The sequence below is a fragment of the Chaetodon trifascialis genome, chromosome 7 (genome assembly GCF_039877785.1).
Source record: "Chaetodon trifascialis isolate fChaTrf1 chromosome 7, fChaTrf1.hap1, whole genome shotgun sequence".
NCBI lineage: Eukaryota > Metazoa > Chordata > Actinopteri > Chaetodontiformes > Chaetodontidae > Chaetodon > Chaetodon trifascialis.
In genome coordinates this window covers 11,439,091-11,460,000 of record NC_092062.1, presented here as the reverse complement: position 1 = coordinate 11,460,000, position 20,910 = coordinate 11,439,091, and the positions used below count along the sequence as shown (strand labels likewise).

The window sequence follows — 20,910 nt, the reverse complement described above, 5'->3', positions numbered from 1 at the left end:
ACACACACACACACACACACACACACACACACACACACACACACACACACACACACACACACACACACACACACACACACACACACACACACACACACACACACACACACACACACACACACACACACACACACACACACATATTATGATCACATCATAAAGGACAATGCGGGTGGTTGTGTCCAAAAAGTGGAGACGAAGCTGCAGTTTTATTAATATTGTGAGTACAATGAGTAAAAACGTCAAATGTTATGTCGATAAAAAGAACTGTGAGATTACACAGTCCTATAGTCATACCTATAAACATGGCGGCTCCTGCTCTGACCTCAGGCCAGTTGCTCTTGAAGAACTGGATGACCGAGATGTGATAAAAGTTCAGCATGCCTGGAAAGTCCTGAATCTACGAAGTGGAAAAAAGGCACAGAACATCAAACAAGAGTGACTCTTAGGTAGTTCAACAATATCATTTATTCTGACTTTCCATGGCACTCTTCTATTTAAGAAAAAATGTTTGACTGTGTGTGTCTCACCAGGTACTTGGTGAGGTCATTGATGAACTCTCCATAGTGCAAGCTCTTGTCATCGAGGAGGTGGTTCTGAAACATGGTAGTGATCTGCTCTGATCCCACCACAGGAGCACACACTCGCATTGCATACTTACAGGCCTGGACAGATGCAAAAAAAAACCTAAATGCACATTCGTACACAGCAGTTTGCCCTGCACATCTAAGATTCCTCCACAATAACAACTGTTCTCAAAGTTTGTGTGTGTGTGTGTGTGTGTGTGTGTGTGTGTGTGTGTGTGTGTGTGTGTGTGTGTGTGTGTGTGTGTGTGTGTGTGTGTGTGTGTGTGTGTGCGTGCGTGCGTGCTTCCTACTGCACCTTGACCACGTGTGGGTTTGGGTCCACCAGGTGTAACAGCAGGCTGACCAGAACATTGTGGATCTGGTCTTTGAACACTGGTTCTCCTGAGCCAAACTTGGAGAGGTTCCCCATTAGATGGATGGAAGCACAGCGGATCTCATCATTCTCCTGGATGGGCACAGAGCCAGAAGATACTGTCAGCGTTATGTGTGTCTGTATGTGTGGGAAACAAACACTGCGGAGCACGAACAGAAAGACACTAAATACTGAAGGCTGCATTCAGGAGCACACTGAAATAATCGTTAAATGACCTCAGCGCTGTGAATATAACACATCTGGAAACTCAAAATGCAGTATGCATCATCACACAATATCCTGAAAAATATAAAAGGAAACTTACACTTTCCAAGAATGGTTTGATCTTCATGAAGATATAGACCACCAGTAAGTGGACATTCTTCTTGTCCAGATAGAGGAGGACTTTAGAAAGACCGGACATGGCTTCAAGCGTGATCAGCTTACCTGCAGGAAAATCACAGGTTAGTAATGAAAAAGAGCATTTCAAAAGGACTGGAGCTGGTCGTAGGATAAACATGATGGATGTGCAAAACTGCACCAACAGACTGTGAATTTTAGGAATTACTGCAATAAATTCAGAGGAGAGCCAGACGACAGATTACTGTAACTTTCTGTTTCCCTCATCGGAGACTTCGCTGTCACCTTACCAGGATCATCTTTCTCCTCCATGCCTGAACTCATGGCTGCCAGCAGCTCCTTGGCATATTTATTCACCTGGTGGAAGAGGGATGTGAGAGGAGGAAGAGGAAGATGAAGGTGCATCCAGAGAATCTCATGAAAACATCAGTAATCTTGCGCTCTTGTGTGTGTGAGCGTTGTACCTTTTCAGGTGATCCCACGGCTATATTGCCCAGCCCCCGCACAGCCAACATGCGCACAGTGCAACAGGGATCTGATATCCTCTCCATCATGTTGTTCATTAACACATCTATCAGCATCAACTCCGTCACCACGTGATGGTTCAAGAGCTGGACATGAGAGAGAAACAAAACACGTCATGTTATTCATGTGGTGCAGGTCAGTAACAGCTGATCCATATCCTTCATGATGTGGTGACACCTGGGGCTGCTTTGGCTGATTTCATACAGCATGTAACTTAAATGGGACTAAATGGGAGTAATTTTGATATGGTGGCATGATAACGTGATGACATTTGACAGTGTATCACCTCAGAGAAGAAAGCAGTGACGGTGATTCTCTGGCATTCGTAGATGTTGTTCAAGGAGGGACACAGACACTCCACAATGGCAGGCAACCTGGGACCAGCATGCTTTGACATTGCCCTGTAGACAAGACAAACATCCTGAAATGTACACAGGCTCTAGAAACTGAATGGGTGAATTATTTAAGACGCAGATTTGCTCGTTATGGGAGAGAAAAAAGAATAGGATAGAAACATATTTTAATCCTAAACACAGAAGTTGCTTATTGCAAATCAGTAATGATGAGCTGTTTGGCAGAAGTTAGTGTTTGTACCTTGCCAGGAGTGTAACTCCAGTAATGTGTGTATTCGGTTCCCTTATTGCGTCCCAGGCCTTATCTTCATCCATTCTGTTCATCACCTCATCTAACTGGGCCCGAGCTAACAAGATTCGCAGGGCTTCAGCTGCAACCCTGAAACATAAAAAAACAATCACACCTTATTGTTAGACCACACAGATACACCTGATCTGTGCAGGTGCCTCATCTCCATTTTACCAGCTATAGAGAGAAAAAGACGCCCACCCTGCTACATGGACAGAGGCAGCGTGTTTGGTGTTGTTGTCCTTCGGTGCTGAGACTCCAACACTCGCTCCCAGTCTGACAGTGAGACACGAGAAGAGCTGAGGGAACAGACTGACTGCCGGCTCCTGACTCTGGCCATTTAACAACAGTTCTTTGAGCCCACACGTCATCTGTAAACAAAGAACACGCACGTGCACATAAACACACACATCCTCTTCTGAGGCTTCTGTCAGGTATGGAGCTGCTGCACAAGCCAGCTGAAGAGCGCTGTGCATGAACTCAAAGATGTCTGTGAGGGACTTACAGCCAGCGGCTGATTGGTAGCCACCTTTGTTGTCCCTCCTCTGATCATTGACTCTTTTTTGTCTACATAGGGCGCCATGATGAGTAGCTTCTCCATCACCATTTCAATGATCTGCTTGGCTACGATGGGGTCTGCTCCCAAGGCCATCCACATCTCACTGGTCCAGCTGGACAGAGAGAGACAGAGAAACTTCATGTAAAGTGAAAAAACAGATGGGAGGAAATCTTTGTCCAACAAATACAATAAAGAGCTACTGGCAATCTAAGGGATCAATATACTTGAAACATTTTGTGGCCATGTCAGGGTTGTTTATGTCAACATAAGTTTGGATACATACCCATCATAAGGAAGTGGTTGGTTAACTAGTGTACTGACAACAGTCTGTAGATGCTGAGAAGCCAGGATTAGTACCGTCTGTCCTGCTGCCACTCTCACCTAAACACAGGTATAATGACAAGGGCTTTGAGTTAGGGAGGTACAGATCATAGATGGACAGATAACCATTAGGCACTGCATAGTAAGACGATCACTACTGCAGAATAAGCCACAGAGGGTGAATCAAATCTTCTCAGTCTTGGCTATTCAAAACATAATGAGAAGAACAAAAAAGGAAGGGAGCATTTGAATAAAAAGGACAGTGAATGCTGTAATACTGGTTTCTACCTGCTCCTCTGTGATGCTCTGCAGTCGCACATGTAGCACCTCCAGCATCTCTGGGACCTAACACACACACACAAAACAAACCCGTTAGGTAACCCAGTAGGTGTGTGTGTGTGTGTGTGTGTGTGTGTGTGTGTGTGTGTGTGTGTGTGTGTGTGTGTGTGTGTGTGTGTTACCAGCTCTTGTAGTCCTCCTCCTCTGTTCTTGAGCAAAGTATTTAGGATGACAGATGAAGCTCTGCAGCAGTTTGTCTGACTGTCGACCAGCCCTTCAAACAACATGAACACCAAGGTTGTCAGCTGCTGCTGAGGCAGACGCTTACTCATCACCTGACACACACAGGAAAAGATGCAGTTACACAGTTTTACTGCACAGGTTTTACACTTTACCAAATACCTTGAAGACAGTCTTTCAGACAGCCGTGGTACACAGTGGTACAGCGGCACAAAGTCTACCTTGGTGAGGTCGGAGCAAGTCTTATATAGAACTGAGTGGTCCGGGTTTTCTAATTGGTCTTTAAAGGGCAACAGACTGTCCACCGCTTCATCCTTATAATCTAGGGAGAAACCTGCACAAAAAAATAAAAGTCAAAACAGCAAGCTTTAAGAAAACTGGTCCTTGTATGTCAACATAAAGCTTAGGTTAAAGCTGGACTATGTGGGTTGAGTGTAATAACAATTGTGCAAATCAAATCAAGTAAACTGGTGAAGTTAAAATGTCAGGGCTCTGCACCTTCATATCGCAGCTGCATATAAAGCAGCGTGTATATACAGTCGACGGCAGCGATGCGTACAGCAGGGTGAGGGTCAGAACATCGTGGAGACAGTCGACCCAGCAGAGCTCCGAGATTGTGAAAAGACACCATGTTCTAGACGAAGACGCACAGAAATGAAAGAGACGAACAAAATTGAAGTCTTAACACTGAAAATACATCAACACTGAAGTGATCCTTCAGTGACCTTCAATGGCTTATACGAATGAATATGAATACTACTTTGGATCACTGATTAAGTTTGAATGAGTTAGAATAATTACACCTCTACTGTTATCAGGACCATTATCAAAACTAGCATCTGTGCTGCATGCGTGTGTGTGTGTGTGTGTGTGTGTGTGTGTGTGTGTGTGTGTGTGTGTGTGTGTGTGTGTGTGTGTGTGTGTGTGTGTGTGTACCTTGACAGTCAGGTTATCCAGGTAGTAAGCCAGTAAGTGAGCAGTAGCTGTGACAGCTCTCTCTCTCTCATGGTCATGTCTGGAGCTCAGCCACGACTCAATGTGCTGTACGGTACAATAACACACGTCATGTCAGACAACACGGTCCTACAGTACAGCCCAGCCAGGAGAGTCACATGTAAGATGTCACACTCGATATAAGGAAGCTCACTGACGCCAATATTCTTTTTAATTAATTTCAACTAATGCAACGATACGGATGTTACTGGTACTTAATACTATGCTGTGATGAGAAGAACAGGTTAGTCTGAAACACCACGCTTCACCTTGAACACACTCTGCAGGCCGTCAGGTGTGGGATCCTTGGCCAGTACACTTTTCAGCAGCTCCTGCAGTGCAGTCAACGTGTCTTTGTACAATGCCTGTACATATTTAACAGGAAACGTTAGTTAGTTTGACAGCATTTGAAGTATGCTGCACAAGGTGATTTATGAAGTACATTGCACAGCAATAATGAGTACACCCTCTTTGAAAAGTAACATTTCATACAATATGACAAGGAACACAAAAATATATTTCCAAAATGTTCACAGACTAAGTTAAACACAGGATCTGTTGAGCTTTTGAACTTAAAACTAAGGTTAATAATATAACGTTTTTTTTTTTTCTGTTTTAGTAAAATTAGTGTGGTGCAGAAATGAGTACACCCCACTGAAGGTCTCTGAGTAAAGCAACCTTTTAGGCTCCCAATGTGGACCTGAACAAACAATTAACTACAGGTGAGTCTAATTACTCATTACACTGTGTTAATTAGGCAGTTGGCTACAAAAGGCTGTTACCTAAAGCAAACCGCCCTTTCCCATTTCCTGCTGTCAGCAATGGCACCACATGGCAAGGAAATGTCTCTGGATCTGAGAAAGCGGATTATTGCTTTACACAAGAGAGGTGAGGGCTACAAGAAGATCAGTAAAGCCTTACTTATTAGTAAGAACACGGTCGCAAAAGTGATCCAACGATTCAAGAGAGATAGAACTGCAACCAAAGTACAGAGACGTACAGGCCGGCCAAGAAAATTAACACCCAGGCAGGAGCGTCTTGTGATGAGAAAAGTTGAGGAAAATCGGCATGCAAGTGCACAACAGTTGGCTAAGGAGGTAGAGGCTGAAATTGGAGTGACTGTATCACGTGACACAATACGCCATACAGTGCAGCGGAATGGCATGCATGGGTGTCGTCCCCAAAGGAAGCCTCTCCTAAAGCCAAGTCACAAAAAAGCCCGAGTTTGCCAGGGCCCATGATGAAAAGGATGAAGGCTACTGGGACTCTATACTCTGGAGTGATGAGACCAAAATCAATCTTTTTGGAACTGATGGCTTCAAAACGGTCTGGCGTCGCAAGGGTGAGGAGTACAAGGAAAAGTGCATGGTGCCCACTGTGAAACATGGAGGGGGTAGTGTTCTTATGTGGGGTTGCATGAGTGCTGCGGGTGTTGGAGAACTGCATTTCATTGATGGCATCATGAATTCTCAAATGTACTGCTCTATACTGAAGGCTAAGATGCTTCCATCACTTCGGGCCGTTGGTCGTCGTGCCAGTTTTCAACATGACAATGACCCAAAACACACATCTAAGGCCACTGCTGACTTTCTGAAGAGGAACAGGGTAAGAGTGATTCCATGGCCAAGTATGTCACCTGATCTGAACCCTATAGAGCATCTTTGGGGAATACTGAAGAGGCAGGTTGAGCATCACTCTCCATCCAACATCCAGGCTCTAAAAGAGGTCATCCTTGAAGAATGGAGAAAGATTGATGTGGCCAAATGTTGTCAACTTGTGCGCTCCATGCCAAGGAGACTTGGGGCTGTCATTGCAAGTAATGGAGGCCATACAAAGTACTAAATGTATTGGATGTAGGTGTTTGTTGTGGGGTGTACTCATTTTTGATCCACCCCACTTTCACGGAAACAGAAAAAGAGTAATTTCAGTTGTCTCTTCACCTTTCTGTTTGAGTTGTTATGTAAGAACATAGTGCAATAAACATCATCAAGGAACTGTTTGGGATATATTGTTTGTGTTCATTTTAATACTGTGAAAAATGTCTTTTTTCAGGGGGGGTGTACTCAATATTGCTGTGCACTGTATGTGTGTTTCAAAGGTTTGTGTGTCGACCTACACATGAAGGAATGTGAACAGAGGATTACAATGAGCTTCTGAAGGACAAGGTTTGGTGTTTTGTGTGCTTTACTTCACCTTTCTCTGCTTGGGGTCCAGTATCTCCTCTTCTTTAGTTTTCTCTGGGGTGTGTGTCTCAGGTGGCAGAGAGAACACACTGTTCACACACACCTTCAGCAGGTCAAAGCTCTCATTCTCACTCAGCGCAGGCTCCAGAGGCCTGAAGCGCTCAAGGTCAAAGATAAAACACTGCAGTGGAAGAGAATCCATGGATACCAGATTATTGTGAACTTGTCACCGTTTCTGTTTGTAACTCGATTCTGTAATTTTGATTTAAGTTTTAAGAAAGAAAATATGATGCAAGTATTTCTACATATTCAGAAAAAATGTCTGTAAATCCACTTTGGTCCAGATGTTTTTTTCAGCTGAAGGATACATTAGGTTGGCACAGGTGGTCATCACAAGGTGGCGTACTGGAGTCCTCAATGAATCAGCTGGCTCTGCTTTGATAAAATCCTGACCAGAGCACACATAACAGCAGAGATGAGAAAACTGTTAATAAATATATACAAATGCCTTGTTTCAACACGATGTGGATGAATCACTACTGACCAGCATGACATTAATGAGCTCCTGTTTGCGAGAGAAGACGTAGCCTTGTTTCTTCACACACTCGCTGATGGCTTTGGCTATGAGCCCAACACTCTGGATCAAACTGAGCTTCATAGTCAGGTCCTGAAATGGGGAAAGACATCAAAATCCAGGTCAGGAAAACACAGACAGGCGCACAAGACATACAAGAGAATCAACAAGAGGAAGAACGTAATTGCATTTTCCAAATTGTTAGGAATACAACCAGCAAGGCAAACTGCAGACCCCTTCAGCAGATGCAACCGCAAGTGAGTGAGCGCAAGCGAAAACGACTCGAAATCATTCCAGCAATATAAAAATCAATCAATCAATCAATCTAACCAATCCGATAGTGCTATTGTAGATTGATCCTCCATGCCTCTGGATGGACAGAACTTTGAAATCAGAGTTGTGTGATTAGAGGAGATTGATTCAACAGCAAACCACCTGCAGGCTCTGATCTAAGAAGTGACAGAAGAGCTCAAGGCCCAGAGACACAAGATGTTAAGAAAGAGCAAGAAATTACAAAAGCCCTCTTCCATTAACCACGAGTCACTGGTGAGCACTTACAGAACAATCCACCATTAAGCAATGAAGGAAAGACAGAATGAATGAGACGACCTAGTGTGCAGACCAAAGGGAGATGGATCTGAAAGTGAAGTCATTATTTTATGGGATATACTAAAACTACATAGATACTGTAGTGCAGCATCAGCTTTACAAAGGAGCCAAATATGCTAACCACAAAAATGGTTATTTAACAAGAAGCTTTCATTTCAAACTCATTTAAAATGACATTAGTAATGTAGTGGCCATGTTTGTCCTTCATCACCTGCCATAAAGTTACTCCAAAGACATTGAGAAAATTCCTTGCATTAGGTTGAGGTTCAGTAATGGCTGCAGAAAAACACAGTGTAATCCCAGCTGCTCTCAAAACTACTTTAGATGCAAGGTTGGAGACACTATCTGGTAATCATGTCCCTGGTTGAAGAGCGTTAGAGTGATAATCCTGATCTCGCTCCGAGTATCAAACACTGTAAAAGGCAGACTGTAAATGTTTCTAGTTTGATGGTGTGACTTAAGGTGCTTTGTTTCGTTTCCTTGATGAAAATTATTCTCGACTGGATTTAACTGACTCAATTCATCACAGCTGCTGTTCTTAATCAACAGGGAAATCACAAACTTTTAAACAGCCTCCACTCAAGGCTGCACAGGGTCAGTGTTGGATACTCCAAAGGTTTTAGGTGGTGTATCACTTAAAGCTGCATTTCACTGAGGTAGAGCATTTTTACTTTAATACTTTAAATTCAAGCAACCTTAAAGGTGACCTGAGTTGGTCTAGTTCATATCAACTGCACATGACTGAGAGGTAAAATACAGTCTCCACCACCACAATGATTCATTTTAATGATGGCTCAGTCATGAATGCCTTCAAGACATGGGCTCTAAATCTGGTGCTCTACCACTGTGAAATATAACTGAGACATAGCAAAGGAAAGGCTCTGAGAAAAAGTAGTTGCTTTATTGTAACAAGCTGAAAATTTCCAGTAAATATTTTAGTGACAGAACAAAGGAAAGATTCAAAGACGAGTGAGGTGGGATGAAAGGACCCTGGCATTCCTGTGACGATACCTTTGTTTCTACTTTAATCCCCAGAACCTGTATGAAATAGAGGTGATAAAGTCATGAGAGCAAACACAGACAAATACAGCCTGGATGGATCGTGTGGGTGCAAAGTACAAAAAGGGCGGGTAAAGGTGACTATAGATCAGAGGGTGTGGTGATGAATAAATACACTGTCAGCAAATCGCATGACTAGAAATCTGACATCTCCTGCATAAACAGGGAGAATATTGAGTTATAACCAACCTGTCTGATGTGTGTAGAGGCGTGTGTGGTCATTAATCTGAATGAACCTCACACCTGTTTGCGCCTCTCTTTTAACCTATGCACTGCGTGCTCATCGCTAAGCGCTAACATAGCACACAGCCAGGCAAAGCAGACTTCATGGTGAGGAAAATAACCACGTACACAAGTAAATGGGTCAGTGCTGGCCTGGATTTAGCCCTTTTTAAATGAACATGCTGACAGTGGGTCCACTTCACTGCAATGTTGAAGCTAAAAATATGAACTGACATTAGCTGCAAAAGTCTTAGCAGGATGCTAACAACCAAAGGTGACGCCTGGAACAGCTTTGCATGGCAATCAGTCCTGCAGCTACAGATTATTAATGCAAACCTTGTTTCTCAGTGTCATTTTTCTGTGTATGCAAATGATTTGCCTTCAATGACAAAGTCATGTCAGCTTAGTGTTTACTTACCTTGGTATTGAAGTGTTTACTGATGCAGCGAAGGATGTCCTGATCAATGCGGTTCAGTATTTTTTCTGGGGGCGCGTTCAGGGCCACTTGACCGTAACACAAGATTAATGTGCTTTTCACCTTCTCTACCTCAACGTCATTACGCTCCTGAGGAAAGGAAAAGGAGTGATGAAGACAGACAATAACATGAGCAGTGACACAACCTGCCTGAAGGGAACTGAGTCATCTGACAAAGCGTCCTCGTACTTTGAGAAGGTTGAAGATGCTTGGTGACTTCTTGAAGGCGTCCGACTTGCCAAACTCATCCAGCTTGGCCAGAGTTCCCTCCAAGTGGCTGTTGGCACACAGACCAACTCCCATTGCAACTCCCTGATAGAAAGAGACAGACACAATAGCTTAGGCCTTAAACCTGTCCCGGTGTGAAACATAATCATTCAGAGATGTTTTCAGATTTTTTCAGAACCACAACACCATAAATCCTCTGTGTGTTTCAGGTACCTCTCTTTCAACAGCGTCATTGTGGCGCGCTGCGAGGAGGATTTCCTGCAGCTGTTTTTTAACCACCTCCTTATTGAAACACTGTTGGAGAGTCACTCCTATACATCGATACAGGAAACTCTGGAGAAGGACAAATGCAAATTATATCATTGTCATCTTTATACTTTACTGTACTAAGTATTGTTTTTCCATCTATGTTCCTCGCCACTTGTTCCCATCATACATTTTTAATTACTTTTGTTAAATAAATTGCTTAAATCATCCACACTTGGTGGGAGTGGCTTTAACTGTTCACCTCCCTGCACACACACTCTGTGGCTGTTAGGTCATGTGGAAGCATGGCTCTATTTAAGGAAGTCATGATCCACAAAGGATATGAATCACGCTCAATTATGACTAACATGAAGCACTCAATCAGGCTTGCTGTGGGGGCTTAGCAACTGGTCAAACCACAAAGTAATGTCCATTTATTGACTGTCACTGGACTAACGATAGTCCAGGGTGAAAAGGCTGTTGAAAGCACTCACCTTCTCCTCTAAGGCGTTGTTATATGTGGAGAGGTACCTTGTTGCCTCAGCTGCCAGCTGACACACCCACTTGTCATCATCAATAGCTGACAGGGTTTTAGACAAGAGCTGCAGATAATTTGATCACATTTAGAATGACATTTTACAAAATCAAGTCAGATTTGAATAATTCTGACTATTAATGCAAATAAATGGGAATTCTCAGTTAAATTTGGAAATATTTGTCAGCACATTTTGGTTATATTCAAATGCAAAACACTGACACGTTATAATGTGAATGACATAATATTCCCATATACAGTAAAGAAGCACACCTTTAGCAACTTCTCATTCCAGTGCTTCTTATCCAGGCTCTCTGCCGTTGACTCTGAAACAACAACAAACAGGCAGACTCCTCAACTACTGAGGAGAAATCTACTGTACACAATGAGTGAACAGGAAAAAGGACCAGACTGGTCAACTCTGGTGTCACTACAGGGAAGCAAGGCCTCCTCAAAAGCTATTACTTTATAGACATAAATCCACAGAAAAGATGTACTCAGATTTCCATACCCTCTAGCACTGAAAGCAGAGGAGGTATCTCCTTCTCCCAGAGTGTCTCTGTATTGGGGTGAAGGCTGACACTGAGGATGTGAAGGAGAGAGAGGGATGGAGCTCCATGACCTCTGCTATTGAACGGGAACGCTGCATTCACCTGGGACACATCAAGGCAAACCAAGGCACAGACAGTCGCAGACAAACAGATACCCGGCAGGAATGTTAGAGATTGTAAACTACCTTTTACTTATTTAAATAAAATAACAGCAGACAGTTATTAGATTGGATGTTTAGTGACACTTTTCTTCTACACTGTGGCTCCACATGAAGTCACCAGAGTTTGAACAAACAGTTGAAGAGTTGGATTTACTTACCATCAGTCTGACCATTAGTGTTTGAGGAGAGGGCAGATTGACTGGAAGAGAGAGATAAGACACATTTCGCTTAGAGTGGATCATACACAACAACAAGAACGGCAACTTAAAATGCTTAGGAAATGAATTTATGATGCTGTCTTTTCCATAATCCTCACCTCCTATTCATGAGTTCAATCTAAAATGGAACACACGGCAGATAACTTCCATATAGACGCAACCAGTCAGGAAATATTCCTCCTACCTTCCTGTGTAAAGTCTATGTTGAAGCTGGGCTCCTGGTTGCTTTTCTTCTTGGTGCCCAGCACTATCAGACTCTTGCACAGAGGAGTGGTGGCATTGCTGTACTGTGAAGGGGTCAGATAGTACAGCAGCTTTGGCCATAGCACCTACAAACGACAAAATACACAGCTTTAGCAGTTCAATGGTTGTGGGTGAAACAGCGATCAACAGATCAGACAGGTTAGTACGCAGGCAGACAGTCGACGTACATCAGCTAGCCGACCAACAGTGGTGGTCAGGAGATGAAGGGTGTTGTCACACATCGTCCTCAGCGCCTCGTTGCTCACCTCCTCTGGGTCTGTGGGCCTGTGGTCGCGCTGGACATACACACACAGTCACACATGGAAAAATGTTTGATATTCCGTTCCCTCAGGTGTTCTGTGAAGCTAAATGTTTAATGTTTGAGCAACTAGTCACTTGATTTTTAACAGCTTGTTCTACAAAGCTTCAGCAGATATGTTAAAAATTAGATGGATAATTCAGAAAATTACTTGAACACTAACTCTCATTCTTGGAGATTCATAAAGTAAGTAAAACTGCCATAATCACACAAGCCACATACACACACATTAATAAAATTATTATCGAAGGCAACATCCATAAAAATGCACCAATAAACGAAGTAAAGTTGTACCTGATATGTGTCATGTAAGGCACAGTGTTGAACGATGAATCGAACCAGTAACTCCCCTCCCTCTAACTCCAGGTAGCCGTGATGAGCCATCGCACTGATCACCTGGATCACATGCTTCTTGACCTGAGACACAGAGAGAGTCTCAGAGTGTGAGACATGGCAATGCCAAAACTGAACTGTTAACAATGTCACATAGAGTGTGTGTGTGTGTGTGTGTGTGTGTGTGTGTGTGTGTGTGTGTGTGTGTGTGTGTGTCTACGTGTGTGTGTGTTACCTTGTTGCTGTGGTCTGCCATTGGTTGTCTGATGCTGGCCAGAATCAGCAGCTTCTTACTCTCCATCGTGGAAGCTGCAAAACACACACACACACACACACACACACACACACACACACACACACACACAACTTGATAAGAAAAAGTCAGTGGATACATAAAAGGGGATCATGTAGTCTACATGACTGTGCTTAACACTTAAAGGGACAGTTCACCCTAAAATAAAATACTTAAGTCAAATCAATCACTGATACCTGTGGAGGAACAGGTACGTGTGTATGGTGCGAGTAGGGGGGTATTTTCTTACTGGTGGAGTTGATGAGGTGACGAAGGACAGACAGCGAGCCCACCCTGCTCCGCTCATTACTGTTCTCCAACTTCTGCAGAACAAACATGACCAGCCTATCTGGGAAAGAGTTAGCTGCAGGGAGAGAAGTGGAAGTAGAAAGACAGAAATTGATGTGAGAAATGCACAAACTGTCACAGCAACACAAAAACAAGAGAAAAAAAACAGGAAAGACAAGAGAGAGAAGTGGACCAACTGTCACGGTTAATTTGTGAGTGATTATCTCGTGGTGGACATTAAGTCTGGCACACCAGTGGATGATCTCATTACTGTTCTTGTGACTCCACACAAAGGCCTGATGCTGTGAGACAACATTCAGCTGTTACGCCACACTTAACTGAGTCACCGCTGCTGACTTTCTTGTTAACTGTATTAAAAAATAGCGGAATTTAATCTCGAGGCAACAACAGTCAAATGTAACACACGGACACACACATAAAAGCCAGCTGCATTGAACCCAACCCAAGAGCTTTAGTACCTAATAAGCTGAAGCAGCGCAGCACCTCGTTGTGGTTCTTGATAGTAGGAGGGTTACTGTAATCAACGGGGGCAGACACCTGGGAGGGAGGTACAAAAAGGAAATGTTACACTGCCATGTTACACAGGCGATCCAGATCATACACATACATCACTGGCAGGGTCATTGTGGTAATATGTTGCAATAGTCAAGGCATCAGGCCATGCTTCAGCTGAGTCACACGGTTATGAAAACATCTGACAACTGTCAACAACGGTCTGAGTCCTCTGACATGCAGCGTAAGGTGAACTCAAGAATCAGAAGAATTGATCTGATCTGTCCACTGTTGAGTCACAGATCTGCAGTTAATGTGGTGAACCTTTCTGTCACTAAGCAGGAAGCCTGAGACACGTGGATTAGAGTACAGTTACTATGACTTCAGACTTGTCTTGTGACACAAAGCAGCAACTGTCAGCAATCAGACCTGTCAAATCAAATCCAGGTACAGCTAATGTAATGTAACAGAGGTCGCTAGCCTTTTATGCTTGCAGCTTGCAACTGTGTTACTGCGCTCTCCCACTCCCACAACCCCAGATGTAACACTCTGTGATACATTAAGGGGACTTTTTTAATAATGTGATTTATTGTAGTGTTCACTACAGTGAAAATAAGCAGTGCATTCTGAGTAAAGCTCAAGGATTTGTCTGCTTCTATTTGAAAACACACTCCAAAATCATGTGGACTGCCAAATATGAGGTAAGCATAGGGCACAATGCCTGTTTTATTAATCATTTAAAACTATTTACATCTCCTCAAATCAATAACTGTGTAAAAACAGTGCTTAAAAGTCCAATCAACAATACCCTGGCTTGGGTCTATGAATACAGGAGGAACACAATCTCTCCATGTGCATATTTTCTACCAAGTTCCACCTTTTTATGAGCACCTGTGTCATTTGTCAGTCACCTGGTTCACTCAAGGCCAAATCTGTGGCATTCATTTTAGTATGTACTTAATGTGTACCTGTTGATGCAGTGCAAAGAGCAGACTGTCCAGTTGTGTCTCCAGCACCCTGCTGCCCATGTTGACAGAAGCATCAAGCACTTGGCACAGACTCTGAGTGGAGGCAGAAGAAAAAATACATAATACTAGACATCAAACTGACACAAACATGAGATTAAGGCAGTTTAGAGATGGACAGAGAGCCATGGTCGACTGTTTAACACAAATTATCCATTTTACAAAATCCATAATAAACCACTGCCCTCAGCTGATGACCCACCTTGCTAATGACGTAGTGCTCGTTGTTCTTCTTGTACAGGGACAAGATGGCAGGAATGAGTTTAGGAATCTGCTCCTCCAGTTTATCACTGGCCATCAGATGGCACATAGACCCCACTGCCTCAGCTACCGTTAGCCTCAACTGGGACACACACACACACAGAAACACAGGATGTCAGGTGACGGGCATGACAGAGATTAGCTGACATGGATTCACTGACTTGTAACACCAACTACTGTAGGTGTGTAAAACACAAATGGTTTGACCAACACTGTCACAGTAGCCAGCAAAGTAAAGCGCAGACAGTAGCTTTCTTCAGCATATATCTATGTCAGACAGGTTTTGAGGAAAGGACGGTCGGTCTTGGCCAACTCTGACCGCCCACTCTTGGAGGAATTCCTTCTTCTCTCTTCTGGGCAGCGATACAGATCCCAGAGGGTAAAAAGCAAGTTTAATTTTTCCTGTGTTCCAAGAGCAATAAAGGCGGTTGATTTGCACTAAATCGTGAGTGCACTGCCGAGCAGCACTTCATCTTGGCTACCGTTCCAATGGGTTACTAAGAACAGATACATCTTTTTTTATTCGGCTGTTCGCTGTAACTGTTGTGATCAATTGTCTTATGTCCTTTTTTATGTTGTATCAAATTTCTCCTGAAGGGACAATAAAGATCTGAACTGAGCTGAACTGCTGTGTGTTGTTAAGGAAGAAATAAAAAGGGAACTCTAGCCATAAAAAATAATATATCGTCAAAAAACAATACAACGCATGGTCACTCCTTGAAAGATTAAACATTGTGCTAATGTCATCAGAGTTCTCCACTTTCTATACTTTTCAGGTGGAAGAATGAACGCTAGAACAAAACAGAGCAGTGACTGAAGCAGATATTCTGTCGCTGTATGAAGTGGACTTGTGAATGTTGTTCAAGTGAAATATAATTAGCTCTAATAAGTTCCCTGCCTTCTGTAATGCAACACGAGAGCACAGTGGTTAAATTGTTAGATTCAGTTAACTTGGCTAAGTATAGACTCAGTACGAACACAAACAAGAACTTGTATTAGCATGTTCAAACTCTAACAGATGGAAACTGAGGCCAAGATGAAATTACATGAGAAAAGTGTATTAACAGTGCAGTTTCATTGGGGCAAAGCTTTTATCAATGTATGCTTTTTGGACTGCTGTCATCATCCAAAACTGAAACGCTATAGATGGCTGACCTCAGCTTCCCTATTTATCCAACTTCACACTGATCTGCGGTGACCTCACCTTAGACTCCCTGCTTTGTAACCAATTACTGAAGAGTATGTCGAAAGCAGCGTGGATTTCACTGGAGAATGTGTCTTTCCTGACTGTGGGATCTGGAGCCTTGTCCAGGTTGGCGAGGTACTCCAAGATGCTGTCGCTGAAGTGACAAAGAGCTGGAGGGACAGAAACAAAGAGTGGGAAAAGGAAATCAAGGAGAGTAGAAAACCACGTGATGACGAAACTGTAAGAGGAAGTAAAGAGGTGAATAGCACAGGAGATTCTTACCAGAAGAGAAGACCCACTTCATGTTGTCGTGTTTGGCCATGCTCAACATGGGCAACATGGTGCCCAGAATAGCATTCAGGAAGGGTACCATGCCATAAACTAGAGAACAAGGACAAGAGTACAGCGTTGATGACTTATTTACCACTTCCTCTACACGATAATCCTTTTTTGGACTGACAGGATCAGTGCTAAGTCAGGGAGAATGAACAGAAGTTAACAGAGGGTTTTAGTAGTCCCTCATGAAATTTATCTTGGCACAACATGTTTAACAACATGTTAAAGTCACATTGTGTATCAAAATAAATGTATATGTTCAGTGATGTATAGCTGGAACTAGCTTGTACTTCTCTAAAACTCCTATGCTGTTCATGAGCAAATGCAGGTGAGACATTTCCCACGTTGAATGCTGATTCAGTATCTACATTTTAATGATACAGATGCAAATGCGCATTTAGTACAAAGACTATAAAGACTGCTCCAAAACAAACATATTCTGGTGGTGTGCAAAATCTTTTGGCCTGCAAGTGCTGTTTCTGTACAGGTTTAACAGGTTCATGTCTTTCTAAACCACCTCTGAAAACCTGCTTTGTGAACAAAAGTCCTGATTTACTAGTGTGTTTGTGTGTGTGTTCTTGCTTATGGCCAATGTGTGAGTTCTTTGTGTTTGTGTCAGTAAATATTTTCTTACCATTTGAGTCAGAAAGGTTGGCGAGTGTCTGGACCACAAAGAAGTGAGGCAGGAGCCCTGGCTGAAACTTGCTTAGAATCTCCTCCATGATGTCATTGATATGCTTGTTACCCACAGCAACTAAGATATTACTGGCTGCCTGCTGCCAATCAGGGATGACCTCCTGATTGAACAGAAAACAGGGAGAAAACATTTAATTTATCATTTGCTCTCTGTAGGAAAACAATTCCTAATAACGTCTAATATTTTACCTTTGACCGCGTCATCTCATCAGAGGCCAAGGAGATAATGCTCTTTATCCTCGGGTAACTGATCTCCTCTATCCTGCAGCCTACAATCAGCTCAATAGTCTGAAGAATCACAACTCTGTGGGTAACCACCAACTACAGGAGGAGAATGAGGAGAGGAACAAGGACAAAAGACAGAGGACATGAATAAAACAAAATGGAATATTGATTAATGGAGCAGCATTTATTCATCTGCACAGAGCAGCAGGAAATGCCAAGTAAAATGTCTGAAGGTGGCGTGCAAATAGATAAAGTACAGCATGATAGAGCACATTCAACACCATCTCAGGACAAAGGACATGGTTTGTGATAAGTCACTGATGTTTCCCAAAACATTTCCTCTGTGTGATGATGCCATCATCTGATAATCTCAAAGAGCTGTGACAGGCTGATAAGATGCTGCAGCCTCACACAGACACAGGCTGATTGTGAGCTCTAGAATTTAAGGTGCATTAGTGACAGCTTTTCAGGTTTAGAGGTAGACTGATTCTTTTTCTATTCTATAAGCTGGAAATAATAGGAATAGGAAATCATGATGATGATACATAGTCACAATTTCTGACATTTTATATGCAATTTCATAATAAATTACGTAACACATTAAATGATCATGATTCATGCTGCTTGTCTGACATCTATGAAATGTGAAAACCTCAGGCTGAAAGTCTCTGACAGAAATGCACACACAACTACTGACTGCAATGTTTACATCTTGTACATGCTTGAAACCTCGAGTCTTGACTCTTGGTGAAACAGGCTGGCAAACCACATGCTAGGGGCTCTGAGAGGCCTTTTAAGTGTGACCGGGTTTAACAGATTAGCAGCAGGCTATTGTTAGCAGGGGTTTCTGGAGCCAAGTCAAATCTCTAATAAAAGCACACACATTTCCATCATATAAATACCACATTTTAGTGCTCACTGCAATCTGGTTTAATGTTTAACAGTTTGAAAGGACAATATTTTCCCCTCATAAGAAATCAAGGCATGGAAGCCTTCCCCTACAGCTTCCAGTTTAGCCAGGTAGGCTGACACTCTGAGAGCTGTTTGATAGAGCAGACGTAATTATTTACCTTTGGGTGTTTCAGAAGGTAGTCCTGACACATGGCTAACACTCTGTCCGGCTGCTGTTTTCCCAGGGTCAACACGGACTTTCTGACTTGTTCCTGGACCTCTGCGTCTTTATCGGTGGCGGCATCTAGCAGAGCCAGGGTCACCTCTGGAGGGACAACACAACAGGCTTAGTCGAAGGATTGAGATGCAGACAGAAGAGAGACATTAAGTACAAACAAATGGCTAGACAAAAATATGCGTGGCTTAGCATTCAGACTTAAAGAGAGCAAGTGAGTTAATGAACAGCTTGAAAGAGAAGAGAAGAGAAGAGAAGAGAAGAGAAGAGAAGAGAAGAGAAGAGAAGAGAAGAGAAGAGAAAGGGCTCACGTTCCACATCTGTCTCGTCCATGGTGGACAGCAAGAGGGCTGCCTTCCTGGAGCCTGTGGCTGAGGATGTAGCGTCCCTCCTGGAGGACAGATGGGCAGAGGCTGCCTGGAACTAAGGACCACAATATGAAAGGATATAAATATATCTTGGCTGTAAATCAGCATTTTGTGATCTCTCTCTCCGGACAGTTGTACAAATCTACCTGGAGACTGAAGGCGCTTGTAAAATCAAAGCTTTTCAGATTTCTTTCATTCACATGACATGATGATGGGTTACAGCTGACACCGACCTTTGTGACAGCTTCACTGCACCAAACACGGAGACAGCATTATTGTCTTCAGAAGAAAACTGTCGTAGTCTTTATGGATAAACTGAATCTGCTTTTAAATTTAAATGTCACTACAGCTCTCTAAGGTTAAGCTACCTGTCCAAGCCACGTCTTTAGCTACCGACGCCACCACCAACTGCACGAATACGAAGTAGCTAACTGATAAAGTAACTTTAACGATTACAAAGCTATCGAAGGATGACATTAAAAACAAACACAGCGTGTAGATTAGCTAAATAACACTCTTAGCGCCATGTCTTCTATATCTGATGATATAATTTTATATCCAGCTTTAACCTGGTTGGGTGGTGGTGATGCTGCAGCAGCTAGCTAAGCCGTTGACAGACGTTAGCATGCTAACCTAGCATCTGCTGCTACGGAAGAGCCGACAGCGTCCTCATATCACACATTTCAGGAAGAAAACACAGCCTTGATAGAAAAAGCTAACTTACCAAATCCCAGTGAGAGTCCGCTAAACAATAACCTCTCACGACAACGCAGCTTTTTATTCCGGTTTGGACGATAGGCTTCTCTGTCAGCGGTGAAGTGTGTCTCTGTCACCGCAGGTGTAAACACGCCTGGTCATGTGCTTCTGGTCAGCAGGAAGCTATCAGGCAGGCAGGGGGCGTCCCCTCACAGTAAGGACCACAGCACCGAGACGGCACACAGCCCGACAGCTGCAGCTCAGCATCGACTTTTACGGCTACTGACTGGAGACTGTGACACAGGACTGAACTTTATAACCAAACTGAATGTACGTGTGTCTCATGTTTGCATAACATGGTTACCACCCATCACCGTTTCGTCCAGCTCTCGCTCTGGCATATGAAACATTGAGCAGTATCACTGAGATCATTTACCTTACCTAAAAAAATTTACCTAAAAAAAAAAACAAAAAAAAAAAAAACTTCATTTCAGGTAAACTCTGAAGCAGAGGAAAATGCAAAATGTCTGTAACATATCAAAATAGAGAGAGGCCTACATGTTATGCATAAAAATGATCCCTGAGAAAATATTGCCATTATATGGACCTTTATACAAGGATTACTGTTACTGTAACTACTGAAGCATTCATGTTTAACTAACACTGTAATGTAGATACTTGACGCCTGCTTTACATAGTGCTGGATAATTTAGTCTGTAAATGATCCACCATATTTTATAATCTGGTTATATAAAGATTGTAATAAGAAAAGTAGTACAAACTACCGCTGTCAGATAAATGTAATGGAATCAAAGACTCAACATTCCCTCTGAAATCAAGTATAAAGTAGCTTAAAATGGAAATGCATGGAAGTACAGTGCAAGGTCATCAAAACTGTGTTCAAGTGCTGTCTTATGAAGCGGTGCTTTTCAGATCCTTGTTAAAGGTTTTGAAAAACAAAATGTGTCACACACCACCCAGCACCCTCAGAGTCTTGATAACCACAACTTTTATTAATCAGTCTTTGATGCCAGTCGGACTCAGCCGCCCCTGCAAACCAATTGCTCCACTTCCTCCCAGAGCA

The 20,910-nt window shown here is 42.9% G+C and overlaps 1 protein-coding gene across 2 annotated transcripts in view; it reads right to left on the bottom strand.

Moving 5' to 3' along the window:
* Positions 1-19,990, bottom strand: part of mroh1 (maestro heat-like repeat family member 1) — a 22,687-nt gene extending 2,697 nt beyond the window's left edge. The window contains exons 1-43 of one of the 2 annotated variants that reach the window (XM_070967198.1): positions 19,855-19,968; positions 19,074-19,185; positions 18,707-18,852; positions 17,601-17,732; positions 17,350-17,512; positions 16,662-16,760; positions 16,398-16,549; positions 15,135-15,275; positions 14,876-14,968; positions 13,874-13,952; positions 13,357-13,470; positions 13,050-13,123; positions 12,776-12,898; positions 12,351-12,458; positions 12,104-12,248; positions 11,860-11,900; positions 11,501-11,642; positions 11,263-11,315; positions 10,949-11,056; positions 10,422-10,541; positions 10,170-10,292; positions 9,924-10,070; positions 9,236-9,262; positions 7,586-7,708; positions 7,410-7,489; positions 7,052-7,193; positions 5,128-5,223; positions 4,802-4,906; positions 4,364-4,499; positions 4,087-4,199; positions 3,808-3,960; positions 3,635-3,691; positions 3,309-3,406; positions 2,972-3,137; positions 2,668-2,837; positions 2,419-2,556; positions 2,111-2,225; positions 1,764-1,910; positions 1,590-1,656; positions 1,265-1,386; positions 883-1,032; positions 531-665; positions 298-400 (exon numbers count right to left, since the gene is read on the bottom strand). In XM_070967198.1, the coding sequence (XP_070823299.1) occupies positions 298-400; positions 531-665; positions 883-1,032; positions 1,265-1,386; positions 1,590-1,656; positions 1,764-1,910; positions 2,111-2,225; positions 2,419-2,556; positions 2,668-2,837; positions 2,972-3,137; positions 3,309-3,406; positions 3,635-3,691; positions 3,808-3,960; positions 4,087-4,199; positions 4,364-4,499; positions 4,802-4,906; positions 5,128-5,223; positions 7,052-7,193; positions 7,410-7,489; positions 7,586-7,708; positions 9,236-9,262; positions 9,924-10,070; positions 10,170-10,292; positions 10,422-10,541; positions 10,949-11,056; positions 11,263-11,315; positions 11,501-11,642; positions 11,860-11,900; positions 12,104-12,248; positions 12,351-12,458; positions 12,776-12,898; positions 13,050-13,123; positions 13,357-13,470; positions 13,874-13,952; positions 14,876-14,968; positions 15,135-15,275; positions 16,398-16,549; positions 16,662-16,760; positions 17,350-17,512; positions 17,601-17,732; positions 18,707-18,852; positions 19,074-19,095 (4,768 nt within the window). In that variant the 5' untranslated portion in view covers positions 19,096-19,185; positions 19,855-19,968. Of the gene's footprint in view, positions 1-297; positions 401-530; positions 666-882; positions 1,033-1,264; positions 1,387-1,589; positions 1,657-1,763; positions 1,911-2,110; positions 2,226-2,418; positions 2,557-2,667; positions 2,838-2,971; positions 3,138-3,308; positions 3,407-3,634; positions 3,692-3,807; positions 3,961-4,086; positions 4,200-4,363; positions 4,500-4,801; positions 4,907-5,127; positions 5,224-7,051; positions 7,194-7,409; positions 7,490-7,585; positions 7,709-9,235; positions 9,263-9,923; positions 10,071-10,169; positions 10,293-10,421; positions 10,542-10,948; positions 11,057-11,262; positions 11,316-11,500; positions 11,643-11,859; positions 11,901-12,103; positions 12,249-12,350; positions 12,459-12,775; positions 12,899-13,049; positions 13,124-13,356; positions 13,471-13,873; positions 13,953-14,875; positions 14,969-15,134; positions 15,276-16,397; positions 16,550-16,661; positions 16,761-17,349; positions 17,513-17,600; positions 17,733-18,706; positions 18,853-19,073; positions 19,186-19,854 lie in introns of both variants that reach the window. The other variant, XM_070967199.1, reaches the window with a different exon arrangement.
* Between the last annotated feature and the right edge of the window lie 920 nt (positions 19,991-20,910).